The 17,619-nt window shown below is 47.2% G+C and overlaps 1 protein-coding gene across 6 annotated transcripts in view; it reads left to right on the top strand.

The window, feature by feature from the left end:
- PLXNA4 (plexin A4) overlaps positions 1 to 17,619 on the top strand; it is a 582,733-nt gene that overhangs the window by 65,192 nt on the left and 499,922 nt on the right. Inside the window, exon 3 of one of the 6 annotated variants that reach the window (XM_077807904.1) lies at positions 5,300 to 5,314. The exons of the other annotated variants lie outside the window; for them this stretch is intronic. Within the exon in view, the coding sequence (XP_077664030.1) occupies positions 5,300 to 5,314 (15 nt within the window). The remainder of the gene's footprint in view (positions 1 to 5,299; positions 5,315 to 17,619) is intronic. 6 annotated transcript variants of the gene reach the window in all.

The following is a 17,619-nucleotide window of genomic DNA, read 5'->3' as shown; positions in this document are numbered from 1 at the left end:
ACCGTTAACTCCAGCATCCCAGCTGAACTCCGCCTCCTTAGTGTCTCCTAAAGAAAGAGGTGTCTGCATCTAGTCAACTGTCTCTGCTACTGCCCGACTGTTCCCAACCATGTATTTTTTAGTTCTCTATCCTGTCTCTTCTGAATATCCCAAGCAATGGAGCTTCTACCCCATAGCATGGGGTGTCTTACTGTCTAATAGAGCTTGCTGTCAGGAGGTATTTACTGATCATTTGTGTGAAATTTCCCCCTTGATTTCGTCTTGCTACTTCCTTGATGATGCATTTTATTGTTTTCTTTCTTCTGACCCTGTTTTCCATTTGGATATCACCCGAGCTGCTATCTCCCTCTGCACTGGAAACTATTAAATGGATAGATATGTTAATCGGCATTATTACAACAAACTGTCCCAGTCATACTGCAATTCAGGCATACATTTCATGTTGCCATTTAAATGATGAGATGCTTTTTATGCCACTGACAGCTACTTGAATTTAATTCATTTTGATTTTGTTAGAAGTAGGAAAGTTATCAGAATTCCATAATTAAAAATGCATGCTTGGGTTATTTATGCCTGTTTCATATATTTGTGTATGTTCCATTATAATTCAACATTGGTCAACGGGGATATCAAGTGTGAGGGAACCTGGTGAACATATGTATCATTCAATTACATTTGTGACATCACATTTCATTGATTGATTTTATGACACCTTTCAATACGTGCCGTGGATAGGTTTGGATAAAGTGGGGTTTTCTCCAGAGAGTTCTGGGACTTGGTAACAATGGGTCCAAATCCCTTTCTACATCCACACTGTTCCAATGTTTGGGGAAGCTTGCATCCGGAGCAGAACTGTGCAGTTGGTTCCGGTCTGTATAGCAGAGTGGATTGAAACCCCAGACGAGAACGAGCCCAAACATTGTAGCTTGAATCTAAGGCCTTGTTTGCCTCCATGCAAAAGTTGTACTGTTTTAATTATACTACTATAATTAAAGTGAAACAACTCCCCTAGTGCGGGTGCAGTTAGACTGGTATAAAAGGGCCTATAATGGTGTGGCTATTCCCACATGGGAATGCGAATAATTCATACTGATATGAGACACCTTTATTCTGGCAGAACTGCATCTACACTAGGGGTTGTATTGATATAAATAGTTTGGTAAAGAAATGACACCCGTAACCAGTATAGTTATATCAATGCAAAAATTGTGTGCAAGCCAGGCCATAGATTCTAGAGACTATTGTAATCGTCTAGTTCATTTGTTTTCAGCCTGTGGTTCGCGGACCCCTAGAGGTCCGCAGACTATGTCTAAGATTTCCTAAAAGGTCCGCACCTCCATTTGAAATTTTTTAGGAGTCTGCAAATGAAATCCGCTTGAAAACCACTGGTTTAGTCTGATCTGTGTAACACAGGCCACAGAATTTCAGTCAGTGATTCCTGTCTTGAGCCCAATAACTTGTGGTTGCACTGGAGTGTGTGTATAGTGTAAAGGGACATCCAGTCTGAGTCATTCTAACTACTGCTCATTTCCATCGTTCCCGCAGTGTGCAGCACTGTGGGTGTGCAAACAAATGACAAATCCCAGCATTCTAAAGGCACAAGTGAAAACACACAGTGCAAGATATGATGGGCTGTGGGCATTAGTAGTGGAATGCTTCCTCGAATAGGTGTGGTTGGGGGGAGATTAGCATGTATTGGGTGGGAAACTTTCCCAGGTACGTGGGGCAGGAAGGGTGGCCAGGTATCTGGTTTTTGACCAGAAAATCTGGTCGAAAAAGGGACCCGACAGTGTCCGGTCAGTTCTACTAACCGGACACCCAAAGTCTGGTTACTGTGAGCAGAGGAGGTGGGGAGGCACCGGGTCATCACACACGCCAGTCCCTATTCAGCCAGGGTTGCCTCCTACCTGCGTCAGGTGGCTGCAGCTCTCAGCCCTGGCTCTGCAGGCGAGTCCCTTCCGACCCAGGCAGAAGGGAGTGGCGGGGGAAAGGGGAAAAGCAGCGAGCGACGAGGGTGGGGGGAAGAGGAGCGAATGGGGGGCAGGGCCTTGGGGCAGAGGTGGGGCCTGAGGAGAAGAGGTGGGGCAGAGGCAGGGAAGGTTCCGGCACTCCTGCTGGAGTGTCCGGTTTTTAAATGTTACAAAGTTGGCAACTCTAGGCTGGATGAAGCGGGGTGCAGAAATGGGAGTGAGTTTGGATAGGCCAGGATTTAACTCAAAAACAGCCTGTTTTGTGGGGGTTTGTCTTGTTTTGGTCAATGATCCAAAATGAAGCCGGGAAGAGTGACGTCATGTGAAAATGAAAGGCCCTGCCAGCTATTTGCACAGTTCAGTGAAGGTTCCCTTCCAGTTACCTGGATGGAACTTTTCTTCGTGAAGTCCAGTTCTGCTTCGCTTCCGCCTCTCTGGGCTCCAGCTGCTGAGAGTGGAAGGTGCTGAAATGCAGTGCTCACATGCACTGTGCTACCCCCAGAGCTCCAAATAATTCAGACCGGCTCCAGCTGGATTTCCAACCGTTTGGCTGCAGGTCAACCTCCTGAGCTGCTCTCACTGCTGCTTTAAGGCATCACCAGCAAGCAGAAGTGAGGTTATAGGGACCTACTCGGATCCACATCCCACCGTGGTAGGTTACGGAGCTCTCTGAAGCCGTGTTCTCTGTAACCATGATGAAATGGCTCTGGGCAGGGTTCAGAGATGCGCTGGATCACCGGGAATTGAGAGTTTAGAGACGCCACCGCGCCTAAGCGAGCAAAGCCGATGTGCTTAGAACTGCCTTTTCCTCCTGCCCCAAGCCCTGCCTTGTCCTCTCCAGCAGGAGCTTCCCACAAGTGTATGCGGTTACGTCCTGTGTGTTCAGTCTCCATGGAGAGGTTCCGGAAGAGGCATGGCCATTTTTGCTGGAGCAGAGTCTGAGTCACAGCAGTGCTGGCCGGCCCTCTGAGCTACCCACCTGCAGCCATTCTGTAAGGGGATGAAAACCCAGAGATGGGACTCAGCCAGACTCCCAGCTCTGAACACTCCTGATCTTTGGGAAAGTCCAGATCCAGGGCTGGTTCCTTAGCTCTATAACGGGTTGTCACGGAGTCCCCGGGCAATGCTCTGGAACTGCTCCCTAGGAAGCCAGTCAGGACTCTGGTGAAGTCTCCTCTCTGTGAGCAGACTGTCTTCAGGGCAAAAAGCTCATACGGCTTTCCCCTTCCGGGTCTAGCCTCGGATCATTCAGCATCCTCTGCCCCTCCGTGCACTTCCCAAAGTGAGTCCGCCCAGGCGGGGTCCTGGGGAAGCCAGAGGGTCCTGCACCCCAACTTCGCAGTCAGACGTAACTCTTAGCCAGCTAGTAAAAAGGAGGTTTATTAGATGACAGGAACACGGTCTAAAACAGAGCTTGTAGGTACAGAGAACAGGACCCCTCAGCTGGGTCCATTTTGGGGGGCAGTGAGCCAGACTATCATGTCTGCACTTCACTCCTCGTCCCTAGCCAGCCCCAACTGACTCGCCCTCCAGCCCCTCCTCCACTGGGCTTTGTCCCATTCCCGGGCCAGGAGGTCATCTGATTCCTTTGTTCTCCAACCCTTTAGCTATCACCTGGCACGGGGGAAGGGCCCAGGCCATCAGGTGCCAGGAGACAGAATGTCGGCCATTTATGTACACTGGCCCTTTGCTCTGCAACAATTACACCCCCTTATCCCACCACCTAGAGACTTCAGAAATGCATAGGGGAAACTGAGGCACCCCTACAGTATTCAGAGGAAACATTGAGAACAGTCCCACATCATCACATGGGCCAAATCAAAAGCCTGGATCTGAACCCCATTGGACTCTGGATCAGGATCTAAGCTTCACAGGTCGTGCCAGTCTGTCTCAGTAAGTAAATCTTATCAAGTGCCTTGTCTCCTCACCCCCCAACAAGCAGCCCCCCGGCCTCTCTCCCTTCCTGAAGTCTCTCTCTATTGCATCCCTCCTCCTTCTTTAATGGAATTAATCTTTCCCTTGCCAGAACGGCCTGCATTTTATTTTATGCATATATCAATAAAACAGAGGCCGTTCTCCCCAGAGGTGAAGGGATTAAACCTTCCAGGAGGGCAAAGGAAGGCTGAGCGTTAGCAGGTGGCACTAGCCTGACTCACCTCCTCGTCCCATAATACACTCTTCCTGGGGTCGAAGAGGGGGCAAAGTGGAGGTTGCCCAGTGTAAAAAGGCCATTATTTCCATAGCAGAGCCGGGGAATGAACAGCTGACCACCTTTACCCTGTGCCTCGCCCCTGGGGAATGGGAGCGAGAAGACAGGCAGAGAGAGAGAGCAAAGGGATCTTGCACCACACTCTGGCAGGCAAAAGGACGCAAAATCCCATGGGAACTGCTATAGCTGCAGAGGCTTGGAGATGAGGGCTTCAGGGCAGGGTGACTGACACTCCCTCTGGGACAGGCATGTCCCTCCCTGCTCTCTGTTTTCATAGGAGAAGTGGGTGCCAAGTATCTGGGTGCAGCCCCTCATGTTAGCCCATCTAGTGCAATCACTGGAAGGGCCAAGTGAGAGGCAAGATGCTCTTGTGGTTAAAGCACCAGGCTGCGGACTCAGGAGATCTGAAATTGATTCCCCCCTCTGCCACTGACTCTCTGTGTGACCTTGGGCAAGTTACCTAATCCCCCCTGTACCTCAGATCCCCATCTGTACAACAGGGAGAACAACACTCCCTTCCTCCCACCCTCTGCTGTCTGTTTAAACTGTAAGCTGTTTGGGGCACAGACGTGTATGCATTATGCCACGCACCATGGGGCCCGGATCTCAGCTGGGGCCTCTTGCCGCTGCCATAATTCTAGGGTTCGCTGTGCCATTATGTGTATTAGACAGGTTGAACAAGAATTACCAGCACAGAGTTTTCTCTTCTGCTGCCTTTCTTCAGCCCCATTGTCCATGTCTTAATAGCCATCACATCCCCTTCGACCCAAATCTATAGTATGTTTTGATAATACTGTGCCCTCCTATAGCAGTTTCGATGCAACACCTCTGAGCACTTAGCAGACTCTAATGAATTAAGCCGGGATACTGGTAGATGGTAGTATCCTTGTTTTACAGCTGTGGAAACTGAGGCCTGGTCTACACTAGGGGTGGGGGGCAAGCTAAGTTGGTCTGAGTTACGCAACTTCAGCTATGAAAATAGTGTAGCTGAAGTCGACATACTTAGAGCTACTTACCGCGGTGTCTGCACTGCAGTAGGTCGACTGCTGGCACTCCCCTGTCGACTCCGCCTACACTTCTCGCTCCGGTGGAGTACTGGAGTCGACGGGAGAGCGCTCAGCGGTCGATTTATCGCGTCTTCATTAGACGCGATAAATCGACCCCCGCTAGATTGAGCGCTCCCGTGGTAAGTGTAGACATGCCCTGAGGCACAGAGAGGCTAAGTGATTGTCCCAAAGTCACCTACGGATTGAATGGCAGAGTCAGGAAGAGACACACAAAGTTCTGACCCCTAGACTTGTGCTTTAAACATAGGCCCATTCCACCTATTAATGCTGCTGAATTTTCAATTGCAGCTCAAATGGATATGATTGTAACTATATTCAAGCCCTCTCAGGAGACTCTATCTGTCATTTCTGGCTGGGGATAGGTGCCCTGTATCACCAGCACAGATAGGTATATATACCTCAGGTTCTCTCGTGGTCTGTGCTCTAAAAATGGGCAAAATTCACCCCTGTATAAAATCCACCACTTAAGCCCATTTTTGGGTTGGCCCTTTGCACAGGGGTGAATTTCACCCCATCTTGATACTATATATAGAAATCCCTCTTTATCAAGATTAGAATATTTCTATATGTGTTATAGAGGGTGTATGTGTGGATGTGAGGGGGGAAAGATTATAGCTACAAAAGAGCTATGGGATACATTATGTTGTTGTATAAAGTTATTTTTGGCATGAGTTTGGGATATTTTTAGACTGTAAGTACATTTCTTTTAAATGGCAGCTGTGTTGAACCTGCTGGAATGTTAGAAGTTATCCCGACGGAGTTAGATTAGCAGGCAGAGTGCAGATCATAAGTTTGAAGCTGCAAAATTAATACCACTTATTCCTTGGCTTTTCAGTTTATTCACTATTTATCAATCCTGGTCACACGTGTCCACAGGTGTGCATATGCACAAACACTTTGCACTTCTATAAGACCTTTCATTAGTGAATCTCTAAGCATGTTACAAAAACAGGTATGAATTATTATACCCATTTTATAGTTGGGGAAACTGAGGCATGGAGCTGTTAAATGACGTGCAGAAGGTCCCATATTGAGATGATTGTAGAGTTGAGACTAGACCCAATGAGTTTAATACCCAGTACCCTGCTCTGACCATGCTTTGAGACTTGGCCAACAATTTAACTCAGCCAGTTCCATGCACACAAATATACCCTGTAGATGTTTTTTCACCTTTATTTTGTTCCACTGAATTTATTCAACAGCCATTGATGCTATTTGTAACAGCCTGCACAAGGCCTATTGCCTGTCTATGGACTCTAAGCTGGAGGGAGTGTCGGGTTAGTTACTTGCTTTCTTCCCAGTTCCCCCTAGCCTCTCTCACAGGACAATGTTCAGTGGTGCTGGAACTCAGAATGGCTAGATTCAGACACAGGCTGCACATGAGGTGACCTCAACACATAGTGATCTCTTGTGAAGCTCACAGCTATCTCTGGGAATGGAACTATGTGAGTGGCGCATCCCTCTGTCCCCAAATCCTTCCCCTTTGAGTGGTAGAGTCTGACAGAGATCAAGCATAGCAAAGCCCCTAAATGCTCTCTGCAGGGTTCTCTCTGCAATTAATTGAGGTGCTTGTGTTTGAGGAGTGTCCCATAACTCCCTTTCAGATCTACCCTGAGCCAGAGGCACCAGACCTGCTGCTATTATTGGTTTTACGGTCTCCGATCCAGCATGTCTATGAATCGAGTGGAAACGACGGTGGGTCGCAGCCCTCTGGGGCAGTGGGGGCGGGGAGGGAAGGTTTGCAAACAAGTGTCAGGACCACCCATCCCTTCCCATATTGCTAAATGGGAGAAAGATCCTGGCTAGGTGGGAGTGGGGTCCTTGGGGGGTCCTGGTAGGGAAGAGCTTGAGAAGCCCTGTGGTAAGGCTTGGCCTGGATGCTACTGCTTTATCTCTTGTTTCCCTGCCTCTGTGCCTTTCCTCTGTCACCTGGGCTAAAGATGGGATATTGACAAAGTCCTAATGCTGCCCACTGGGACTCCAGAGAAAGGTTGGAGAAAATCCCCAAGCCAGCTCCTCCTCCTCCTCCCAGTCCACCCCCGCCCCAAGCTATCCTCTAATTCTTTGATGAAAAAGAACAGCTCTGCTAGGTGAACATTTTCTCGGTCTGGAGGATGCAAAATGTGGTACTGGGTTTTACCAGTGTAAGTGGTAACCGGGGATCAGAAAACGCTGGACAAATGGGTGAATACTTTCTCTGCAAGGCTGCACGTGTCATCTTCATCTCAACACAACTTGTGCATGGGGGTGGGAGGGAGCTGGTTAATCATCTTGGATTTTATATGTCCATGTTACGGTATCCAAAGGCTTGGCAGCATTCGCTTCTTACATTTTTATAATTTTGCCAGACAATATATGTTTATTTTAAGCATTTAATTTTTTTATCTATTTAAATTTTCAGAGTGGTGGGAAATGATGGGCGCAGGTCAGACAATGGGGAGATTGGATGATCATTATTTAACGCCAGGAGACATTGAGATTCAAAAAGTTAGAGTTTTATCATTGTTAAAACACAGATTGTCAACATCACAGGCCAAAATATACCAAGTAAATATCCTTAAACACGAAAAGTTCTCAGGTAGCATTTTTCTTACTTTGCCTGTCTGTAAATTTCCATTATCATTGATGGAAATATATTTTTGTCAGTTTTTGTGTGTACAGTGAAAGCAACGTTAACTGACATTTAATGATAAAAATCAAATCCTTCCAAGCCTAATTATCTATCTCTGTGCATACTGAATGTCAATTGCAAACAGCTCCCTATATCGGATGTTTTTCAAATCCTTTCAGCTGCTGGCTGACTCTCTGTATCCCAGTGGGAGGCCCTGAAGCCACAGAAGAGACAGCTGCAGGCCGGCCTGCTCTGGACTCAGTTCATACTCTGGTATCTCTTCCCCTTTTCCTCCTGGAGTTGTATCGTAGCCTGCAGTAGCAGAACCCCTGCCACCTGTTGCTAGTTAAATGCTGCTTGGAACATTCCAGGCTTTGGGTTTTTGCATGAGTTGAGTTGGGATGAACTTGGCAAGGCCCTTGTACCTTCATGAATAAATTAGGAGGAAAGCTGCAAGGTTTCTAGTGCTTGCAATGCTGGGAGCATGCAGGCTCTGTTGAGAGCCCGGAATAAAGCAGGCTTGAAGTTATGACTTGCTGAGGCTGGAATGGCAATATATACATGCTGTCCACTAATACTTCTGTGGTGCCTCCTTCATGGGTCATCAGCAGGGTTTGAACCGTCAACCTTCAGAGCTGTAGCACAGACCTCTATCACTTGAGCTAAAGGAGTAACGCTGGTAGCAGTAGTATGCTGTTATCCTCAAGTGGACTAACCTCTAAAAAGGGATCGAATATTCTGTCTGTGTGTTACATTAGTACGAGCCAGGAGTAGGCCAGACAATGATCTGGAAACTGCCTCTTCATTTCGTACATAGGAATTGTCATATCATGACAGACGAGTGCCCTCTAGCCTAGCTTTGATGGCAGACAGTTCCAAAGGCTTCAGAGGAAGACACAACCCCTGACCTCACTACTACCCCTTCTCCCCACTCCCCACACAAGGAACCTAACTGTGCAAATCTATTCCATAGCTGGGGCAAGGGAGGTATGTCCTGTGTGCTAATTAGCACAAGCCCTGAAGCAACAGGATTGAATAAAAAGAAGAGGAGGACTTGTGGCACCTTAGAGACTAACAAATTTATTAGAGCATAAGCTTTCATGAGCTACAGCTCACTTCATCAGATGCATACAGTGGAAAATATAGTGGGGAGATTTTATATACACAGAGAACATGAAACAGTGGGTGTTACCATACAGACTGTAACAAGAGTGATCAGGAAAGGTGAGCTATTACCAGCAGGAGAGCAGGGGTGGGGGGAACCTTTTGTAGTGATAATCAAGGTGGGCCATAACTATTGTAATTTTTATTCCAATCAGAGTAACTCATCCATGTAATTTTTCTTAATGTGCTAAACTAGTTTTGCCACAGTCCTATCAAGCAGCAGTGAGTTTCACAGGTTGGTTTGTACCTTTCTTTGTGGGTGAAGCTGAGGCCTGGATTGAGGATGAGTTGGGAAGAGAGGAAGTTGTCCGTCTCTGCAAATGCCATGGAAAAGACCATGTTGATTCTCCTGGTGACCCTGCACAGTATGTCCGTGGAGCAGTATGTGTGCCTAGAAAGGAAACCATACCCCGACTGTGGGAGTGTGTGACACAGCCACAATGCATGCTTGCGCATTGCTACACTGTCCAGGTTGGCAGCTTTCCACTGCAGCTCTCTGGTGGCAGCACTATGGGAAGCTATAATCTAGACAGGTGCTGGGGTTTTACCATCCGGTCATCTAATCCTAAACCCCTCCTGATGCTCCATCCATTGCTGAGGCCAGGGGAGCTGGACAAGAATCAAATCGTGGCTACCACTAGGGCTGCCGTAGTGTGATGTTCTCACAAGAGAATCCAGGTGAGGGAGCCTGTTTTATGTAAATAGCCGCTGCAGCTTGCAATGAAACCCCACGGCCTGTTCTTCTGCCTGGTCCTACAATGCAGCCTAGAGAACTATGGAGTGCAGGTTCACAGATTATTAGCTGGAGGGGGAAGACATTGGACAATGTCCTGCTTCATAGCAGAACCCCGCTCTCCTCCTCCCGACACGCACACACAGTTGGGCCCGATTGGTCTTGTCCACTCCGAATGAGGAGAGCAGCCAGCACAGGGGTGTGTGCTAGCCCATTGTGCTGTGCCTGTCTGTGAGATGCCTGGTTAACGGTAAGAACCAAAGGCTGAAATTTTCAAAGCTGCCTAGGAGATTCAGATGCCTGGTTCGTGGCATCCCAAATCCCAGAGGTGGCTTTGGAAATCCCAGCCTAGCAGCCCGGAGGCCAGATGGCTGTTGGAAGTGAGCCAAGATGTCTCTTTTATCCCATGTTTGATTAAAGGAATGAACTCTAAAGCCCCGCTAGCCCTGGGATTGGAGTGACGTGTGACAGCCAGGCCTTGCAAGCCATTCTCCCTTCAGCATGCCGCTAATGGCACTTTCAAATCTCTCCTTTTGTTACGGCCTCACAAAGAGCAGCAGCAACTGGGTATTTAGAATGTCTTGCCTCTAAATGCCTCTGCCAGATACATTTGATAGAGACACATGCTCACCTCACACATACGCATGCACCAGACATATTTGATGAAGGCATTTGTTAGCAGAGATACTTACAACGCGTGCTCCTGCTGCCACCTTCTCTGATTCTTGTAATAAAGAGGAGATTTTTGAAGTGCTGTTCTGACGGCTGCTTTACATTTTGGGCTGTATTATGAGGAGTCTGAGTCAGCAGTTTAATACCCAGCCATCTCTTGGAAGAATTTGGGCTGTTTGTTTATTAGGCTGAGCACTGCCAGCTCCTCTCTGTTATTAATTGACAGGCAGGGATGCTTTCTGGGCCGTTTTAGAAGGCTTGCTGCGTCTGCTCAGGCTCTGGGAAATGCACATTTGGATTATTAGCAAATATGATATTATTTCAGTGCAAATGTATCTCTTGATACCTGAGGTGTCAAATGCTCTGCCTAACGATCATGTTTTAAATATAGTTTATAGTTTTCCTTGCTTCCATGCACCACCTACTACTGTATCTTCATTATAAAATTCTTGTACAGTGTGTCTGTGTGTAAATTATATAGATCTATAATTACACCCACAGAGAGAGATCTATCCATATTTATATATAGGAGAGAAAGGCAATGTCTTACACACACAACCCCTTTTAGGTCACACACTCTGATCATTACAGCGTAGTTACATTGTGGTTGTGCATTTTTTGCTTCCTGTAATTACCATGAATTCCTACAACCAGAAAGGTCACCAAGTGATTGAGAATAAATACATTGTAAACAGGATGTAGTTAATAAACCTGGATTCTTGTGGTGTATTATATATGTATTAAATGCACCAGGGGGTGCTAAGTAAAGCAGTCATGTCATTGAGGTTCTGATTATCTGAATTAATGGTAGTTACATAATGAAAAGCCAAATCACGGCACTTGTATCAAAGTGACTTTGATGTAGTGTAACAATTACACTGAGTGCAGTGTAAGGACACTATCAATACAGCGCCCTTTTTAGGGTGTGATCCACTATTTATTCACTAATATTACTATGATCAAAAGTGTCAAGTGCATTTAGCTGTGATTCACGTTTATCCATATCCCAGCTGCTGCTGTGTGTGTGTGTGGGGAGGGGGGGGAAATTTCAGAGAATCTCCTAAGTTGACTTCTGAACATTCGTGCCTGAAATACTTAATTTGTTGTTTGACAAACTTTTTTTAAAAACAAGACACCAAACAACCAAAAGGGGAACACAACACTGCCCTCAGCCACAGGATGACCAATTGCAGAACAACAGTTAAAAGTTCTGCAGACAACTTGTCCGGAAATTTGCACTGTAACTCTTTAGGAAATGCTTAGGCAGAATGAATAAGTGCATGGACATTGGGATCAGTTCATGAAGGATTTTCTGATCATGCCTGGGGGTCAACGAATGTCATAAATATGAAGAGAAGGGTACCCACCTGTCTGTATACAGTGTTCTAAAATCCCTCCTGGCCAGAGGCAAAACCCTTTCACCTGTAAAGGGTAAAGAAGCTAAGGTAACCTTGCTGGCACCTGACCAAAATGACCAATGAGGAGACAAGATACTTTCAAATCTGGGGGCGTGGGGATACAAACGGTTCTGTCTGTCTGTGTGATGCTTTTGCCGGGAACAGATCAGAAACGCAAGCCTTCCAATTCCTATTAAGTTAGTAAGTAATCCAGCTAGAAAATGCGTTAGATTTTCTTTTGTTTAATGCCTTGTAAAATAAGCTGTGCTGGAGGGAAGGTATAGTCCTCTTTTTGTGTCTTTTTGTAACTTAAGGTTTTGCCTAGAGGGATTTTCTATGTTTTGAATCTGATTACCCTGTAAGGTATTTACCATCCTGATTTTACAGAGGTGATTCTTTTACCTTTTCTTTAATTAAAATTCTTCTTTTAAGAACCTAAGAATCTGGTGTTGGGGTTGCAAGCACTGGATTCAGGGCTGGTAATGGTTCTGGTGCTGGTTGTGCCACCGGTTCTGGGTCTGGTTCTGTCTGGGTCTCTGTGACTGGATCCACTACTGCTGTTGCAGATGTTGGCATGGGGTCTGGTTCCATCACCTCTGACCAGGTGCTGGTAGAAGTTTCCGGAATGGAGCTAGGTGAGACAGTTTGCTTAACCTGGCTGCGGGTGACCATTCCCACCCTCTTGGCTAGCTTCACATGATTGGCCAAGTCTTCCCCCAACAGCATGGGGATGGGATAATCATCACAGACTGCAAAAATCCACATTCCTGACCAGCCCTTGTACTGGACCAGCAACTTGGCTGTAGGCAAGTCAAAAGAGTTTGACTTGAGGGGTTGAATTGTCACTTGGACCTCTGGGTCGATTAAATTGGGGTCCACTAAGGAAGCATGGATAGCCGACACTTGTGCTTCGGTGTCCCTCCACGCTGTGACCTTCTTCCCACCCACACTCACAGTTTCCCTCCGCTCTGAGGGTATCTGGGAGACATCTGGGCCTGAGGGCCTCTGGTGTGATTCCGGTGCAATGATCTGTAGTCTGTTGGGGTTCTTGGGGCAGTTGGCCTTTACATGCCCCAGCTCGTTGCATTTAAAACATCGCCCAGCTGACTGGTCACTGGGGCGAGGTGGGTTGTTGGAGAACGGTGTGGCGGGATGATAAGGTGTCTGGAGTGTTCCTTGTGGTGTAGTTGGGGCCTTGGGCTGCCCCCGGTAGCAGGGTGCGGTCTAAGGGTGTCCCTTCTGGTATCCACTCCAACTGCGACCAGGGTTGTTTCTCTCTCCTCCCTCCACCCGTTTTGTTCCGGTTTGCCCCGCCTCTCTGGCGGTCTGGGACTGCTTGTATTGATCAGCATAAGAAGCAAGACTTCCTGCTGAGTCCATTTTCTTATCCCATAAACACTGTTTTATATCATTCTTGGACATATTCAGGAATTGCTCCTGTATCATCAAATCCCGCATTCCTCCAAAGTTAGTTACAGCCCATCCGTCGAGCCATTTATCAAACAGATCTGTCATTTGGTTTACATAAGCTACATTACTTAGTCCAGGCCCTCTCTTAAGGATTCGAAATTTTACTCTGTAAGTTTCAGGTGTAACTTGAAATTGCTTTAAAACCAAATCCTTGAATTTATTATAGTCAGAAGCCTCCTCAATAGGCATCTTATTGAATATGTCCAGAGCTCTTCCAGTAAATTTTGCAACCAATGTGGTCATCTTGTGAGCTTCAGGAATTTGATGGAGTGTGCACAGTCTCTCAAAGGTGAGAAAATATTCAGCAAAATATCACTGGATTCATCATACTGTGGACATAGTCGCTCCCATTTGTGGATTGTTGGGGCAGGATTGTTAGGGTTATCCGGTATATTCTGCTGAGCCTTTGCCTTCTCTATCTCCAGTTCATGCTTCCTCTCTTTTTCCCTCTCCTCCATTTCTTTTTCTTTTGCCTCCATTTCCATTGGTCTGAGTTCTACCCATCTTTCATGTTCCTTTTGTCTTTCCTCAGCCTCAAATCTGGCTAATTCTAGCTTCTGTTGAACATTGCATTCTGTCATCCTAACCTCTCTGTTTTAACTAACTTTACACCCGAGAGTTAGAAAGAAAATAAAAAAAAAAACCTGACTTGTAAAATTTTGCTGTGCTGTAACCTGATACCTTTTGTCTCTGATAGCTGTTCTCAGCCTACAGAAAAATCATTTTGTTATGCCTGCTGCTCTGTCCCCAGGCAGAGAGACAGAATCAACAGCTGCAATCACCTTTTACAAAACCTTTTAAGATCCTGCTGTGCTTCTGGTTCAAAATGATCCCACCGCTCTGCCACCATGTCAAGGTTCCTTCCCCACTCTGAACTCTAGGGTACAGATGTGGGGACCCACATGAAAGACCCCCTATGTTTATTCTTACCAGCTTAGGTTAAAAACTTCCCCAAGGTACAAACTTTGCCTTGTCTTTGAACAGTATGCTGCCACCACCAAGCGTTTTAAACAAAGAACAGGGAAAGAGATTACTTGGAGATGTCTTCCCCCAAAATATCCCCCGCAAGCCCTAGACCCACTTTCTTGGGGAGGGCTTGATAATAATCCTCACCAGTTGGTACAGGTGAACACAGACCCAAACCCTTGGATATTAAGAACAATGAAAAATCAATCAGGTTCTTAAAAGAAGAATTTTAATTAAAGAAAAGGTAAAAGAATCACCTCTGTAAAATCAGGATGATAAATACCTTGCAGGGTAATCAGATTCAAAACACAGAGAATCCCTCTAGGCAAATCCTTAAATTACAAAAAGACACAAAAAGAGGACTATACCTTCCCTCCAGCACAGCTTATTTTACAAGGCATTAAACAAAAGAAAATCTAACGCATTTTCTAGCTAGATTACTTACTAACTTAACAGGAGTTGGAAGGTTTGCATTTCTGATCTGTTCCTGGTAAAAGCATCACATAGACAGACAGAACCGTTTGTGTCCCCACGCCCCCAGATTTGAAAGTATCTTGTCCCCTCATTGGTCATTTTGGTCAGGTGCCAGCAAGGTTACCTTAGCTTCTTTACCCTTTACAGGTGAAAGGGTTTTGCCTCTGGCCAGGAGGGATTTTAGAACACTGTATACAGACAGGTGGGTACCCTTCCCTTTATTTTTATGACACGCCCCCCCGAAATCACAGATAGGGTGCAACACTGGCTGTGATTTCTTCCTGGAACTCTAGGAGAAAACAGAGTTAATAAGACACATATATTAAATATACTACTAACTGTATAAGGACTAAAAATATTTTCCACATCTCAAGGATAATTTTATCTAGTTGATTCTGGGAAACTTTCATGGGAGAGTGCATCAACCACTTTGTTAGAAGCTCCTGAGATGTGTTAGATGTCGAAATCAAAATCTTGGAGAGCTAAACTCCACCTGCAAACTGACCATGCTGCGCCACAGTGGCTTCATGCTGCCAAGAGAAATTGCCCCACTCCACCAAATAAGTGTTTTGTTAAGTGCATGTTTCAGGGGATCAGTCTTTTTGGTGTCAGGGAAGGTGTGTTTGGAGGGGTGGTAGGTATCTGCTCTGTGTATGTGTTTTCTTGGGAAGGATGGGCATGAAATCTGTCTTTCTCTTCTACCTCCACCAGGCAGCCAGGTGATTTTGTGATTTAAGGGTATGTCTGTATGGCAGTACCCCTGGCACTGAGTCTCAGAGCCCAGGTCAATTGACACCCAACCCCCCTGCAGAGTTTCACAGCCCAGGCTCCAGCCTGAGCCTGAATGTCTACACTGAAATTTTTAGCCTCACAGCCTGAGCCCCACAAGCCTGAGTCAGCTTACCCAGGCCAGCGGTGGCTGTGCTGTGCCTTTGGACTTCTATTGGAGTGTAAATGTAGCCATAGGCACTGGAGTGAGGCTCAGGAGAGCATCTATCGCATGCAGAGAGCAACAGTATACAACCAGGGATGAGAAGAGAATCCAAACCCTCCACCTTTCCCCCTATACCATCCGTTTGCTAACATCCGTCTCTCCCTCCATCAGCTGTCACAGTTCTTCCCTCCTCTCATTTCATCCTCCTGCATCCCATTCTGGTTGATCCCCTCCTGTCTCCCGCTTCCTCACCCTCTGCTTTCTATCTCTTGTCCCTTCTCCCCCATTCTGTTTTAATTGGCTTCTCCAGATCATCCTAGTTTCCTGGCCTCTGAACCTTCCGCCAGAGCCGAATGGCCTGTGACTTCATCTCGCCTCCTGATCTAAACCCTGTCATTGCTAACCTGCTACAGAAGTCAGCAGAATGAGAAGCGTGGGGGAGGAGAGAGAGGAACGTACTAGCCACAACTCCTCAGCCAGCCTCAGTCTGCAGCATTCAATTCCCAGCCCGGCCGCTGACCTACTGGGTGACTGTGGACAAATCACTTCATCTCTCTCTGCCTGTTTCTCCACGGGGGTAATATTGTCTTTCCCCACTCTTTGCCTTGTCTATTTACATTCTAATCTCTTCAGGCAGGGACCATCTGTCACTGCTTGTCTGGCTTCTATCACAATGGTTGGATGATTTTGGTCAGCTGCTACCTTCATACAAATCAGAAGAGACTTATCTCCCACAGAACCCCAATTCCAGACTGTGCTGTGGTGCTGAAGGGGCCGTCAAGCCCAGAGAGTCTGAGTAGGTGAGAGACATGTTAGCATGGAGTCTCTGGGTCTTCATCTGGGGTCCTATTAGCCACAACTCATCAGCCAGCCTCAGTCTGCAGCAGGAGTGATCACCTCAAATCCAGGGCTAGGGAATCACTTTTCTTCTCCTTCGTCACTCCATATGGTCCAGAGAGATGCCAACAGGGCGCAGAGATTCTCAGCATGCTGAGATGGTGATGTGAGAGACCGACTGTTCGCACCTAACTAAATGGTAATGAAAAAGCAAAATGAAGCTGGACGTGGAGGAAGGGGAAAGGCAAGTGCCTGTTGTTAGAAATTCCCCCTTTCTCCCCACATCCAACCCCCATCAGCCGATGACTGGGCTGACAAGTTGTGGACCTGCAGTGACTGCAGATATTCAAGGCCGAGGCTAGACACAAATCTAACATAGGTTGACGAGGTATCCGGTTTTCACCCAGAACACCTGCTCGAAAAGGGATCCTGGTGGCTCTGGTCAGCACTGCTGACCGGGCTGTTGGCTGTTTGGTTGGTGGGGCCGTGCAGTGTGGCTCCCAGGAAGCAGCTGGCATGTCCTCCCTCTGGCTCCTACACGTAGGGGCACCCAGGAGGATCTGCACACTGCCCCCGCCCCAAGCACCGAACCGCATCCTGAACTGCTAATTTCTGGCCCCACCCCAGAATCTGCACCCCCAGCCCAGAGCCCGTACCTCCTCCCACACCCCAACCCCCTCCCTCAGCCCAGAGCCCCCTTCCATACTCTGAAGCCCTCGGCTCCACCCCTCTGACTGGAGCCCCCTCCTGCACCCCAAATCCCTGGCCCCACTCTGGAGCCCTCACCCTCTCCCACACCCCAGCCCCCTGAGCCAGCTCGGTGAAAATGAGTGAGTGAGGGAGGGGGGGATGGAGTGAGCGGGGGGTGGGGCCTCGGAGAAGGGGCGGGGCAAGGGTGTTTGGTTTTGTGCAAGTAGAATGTTGGCAACCCTAATCTAACAGCATAATGAGAGCGAATGAACCCTGGAACTCAGAGATCAGCCAAAAGCCACCTCCAAGCCAAGCAATTTTACTACACAGAAGTTAGCTGCTGCCTGACCTAAGGCTCCAGCCTGTCCCAATATTGGCAAATCAGTCCTAATTTTCACACGTTTGTCTCACTTCTTGTAACCTAG

The sequence above is a fragment of the Eretmochelys imbricata genome, chromosome 1, assembly GCF_965152235.1.
Source record: "Eretmochelys imbricata isolate rEreImb1 chromosome 1, rEreImb1.hap1, whole genome shotgun sequence".
NCBI classification, from domain to species: domain Eukaryota; kingdom Metazoa; phylum Chordata; order Testudines; family Cheloniidae; genus Eretmochelys; species Eretmochelys imbricata.
The sequence above is the reverse complement of the archived record's forward strand: the minus strand, read 5'-3'. Positions and strand labels throughout refer to the sequence as shown.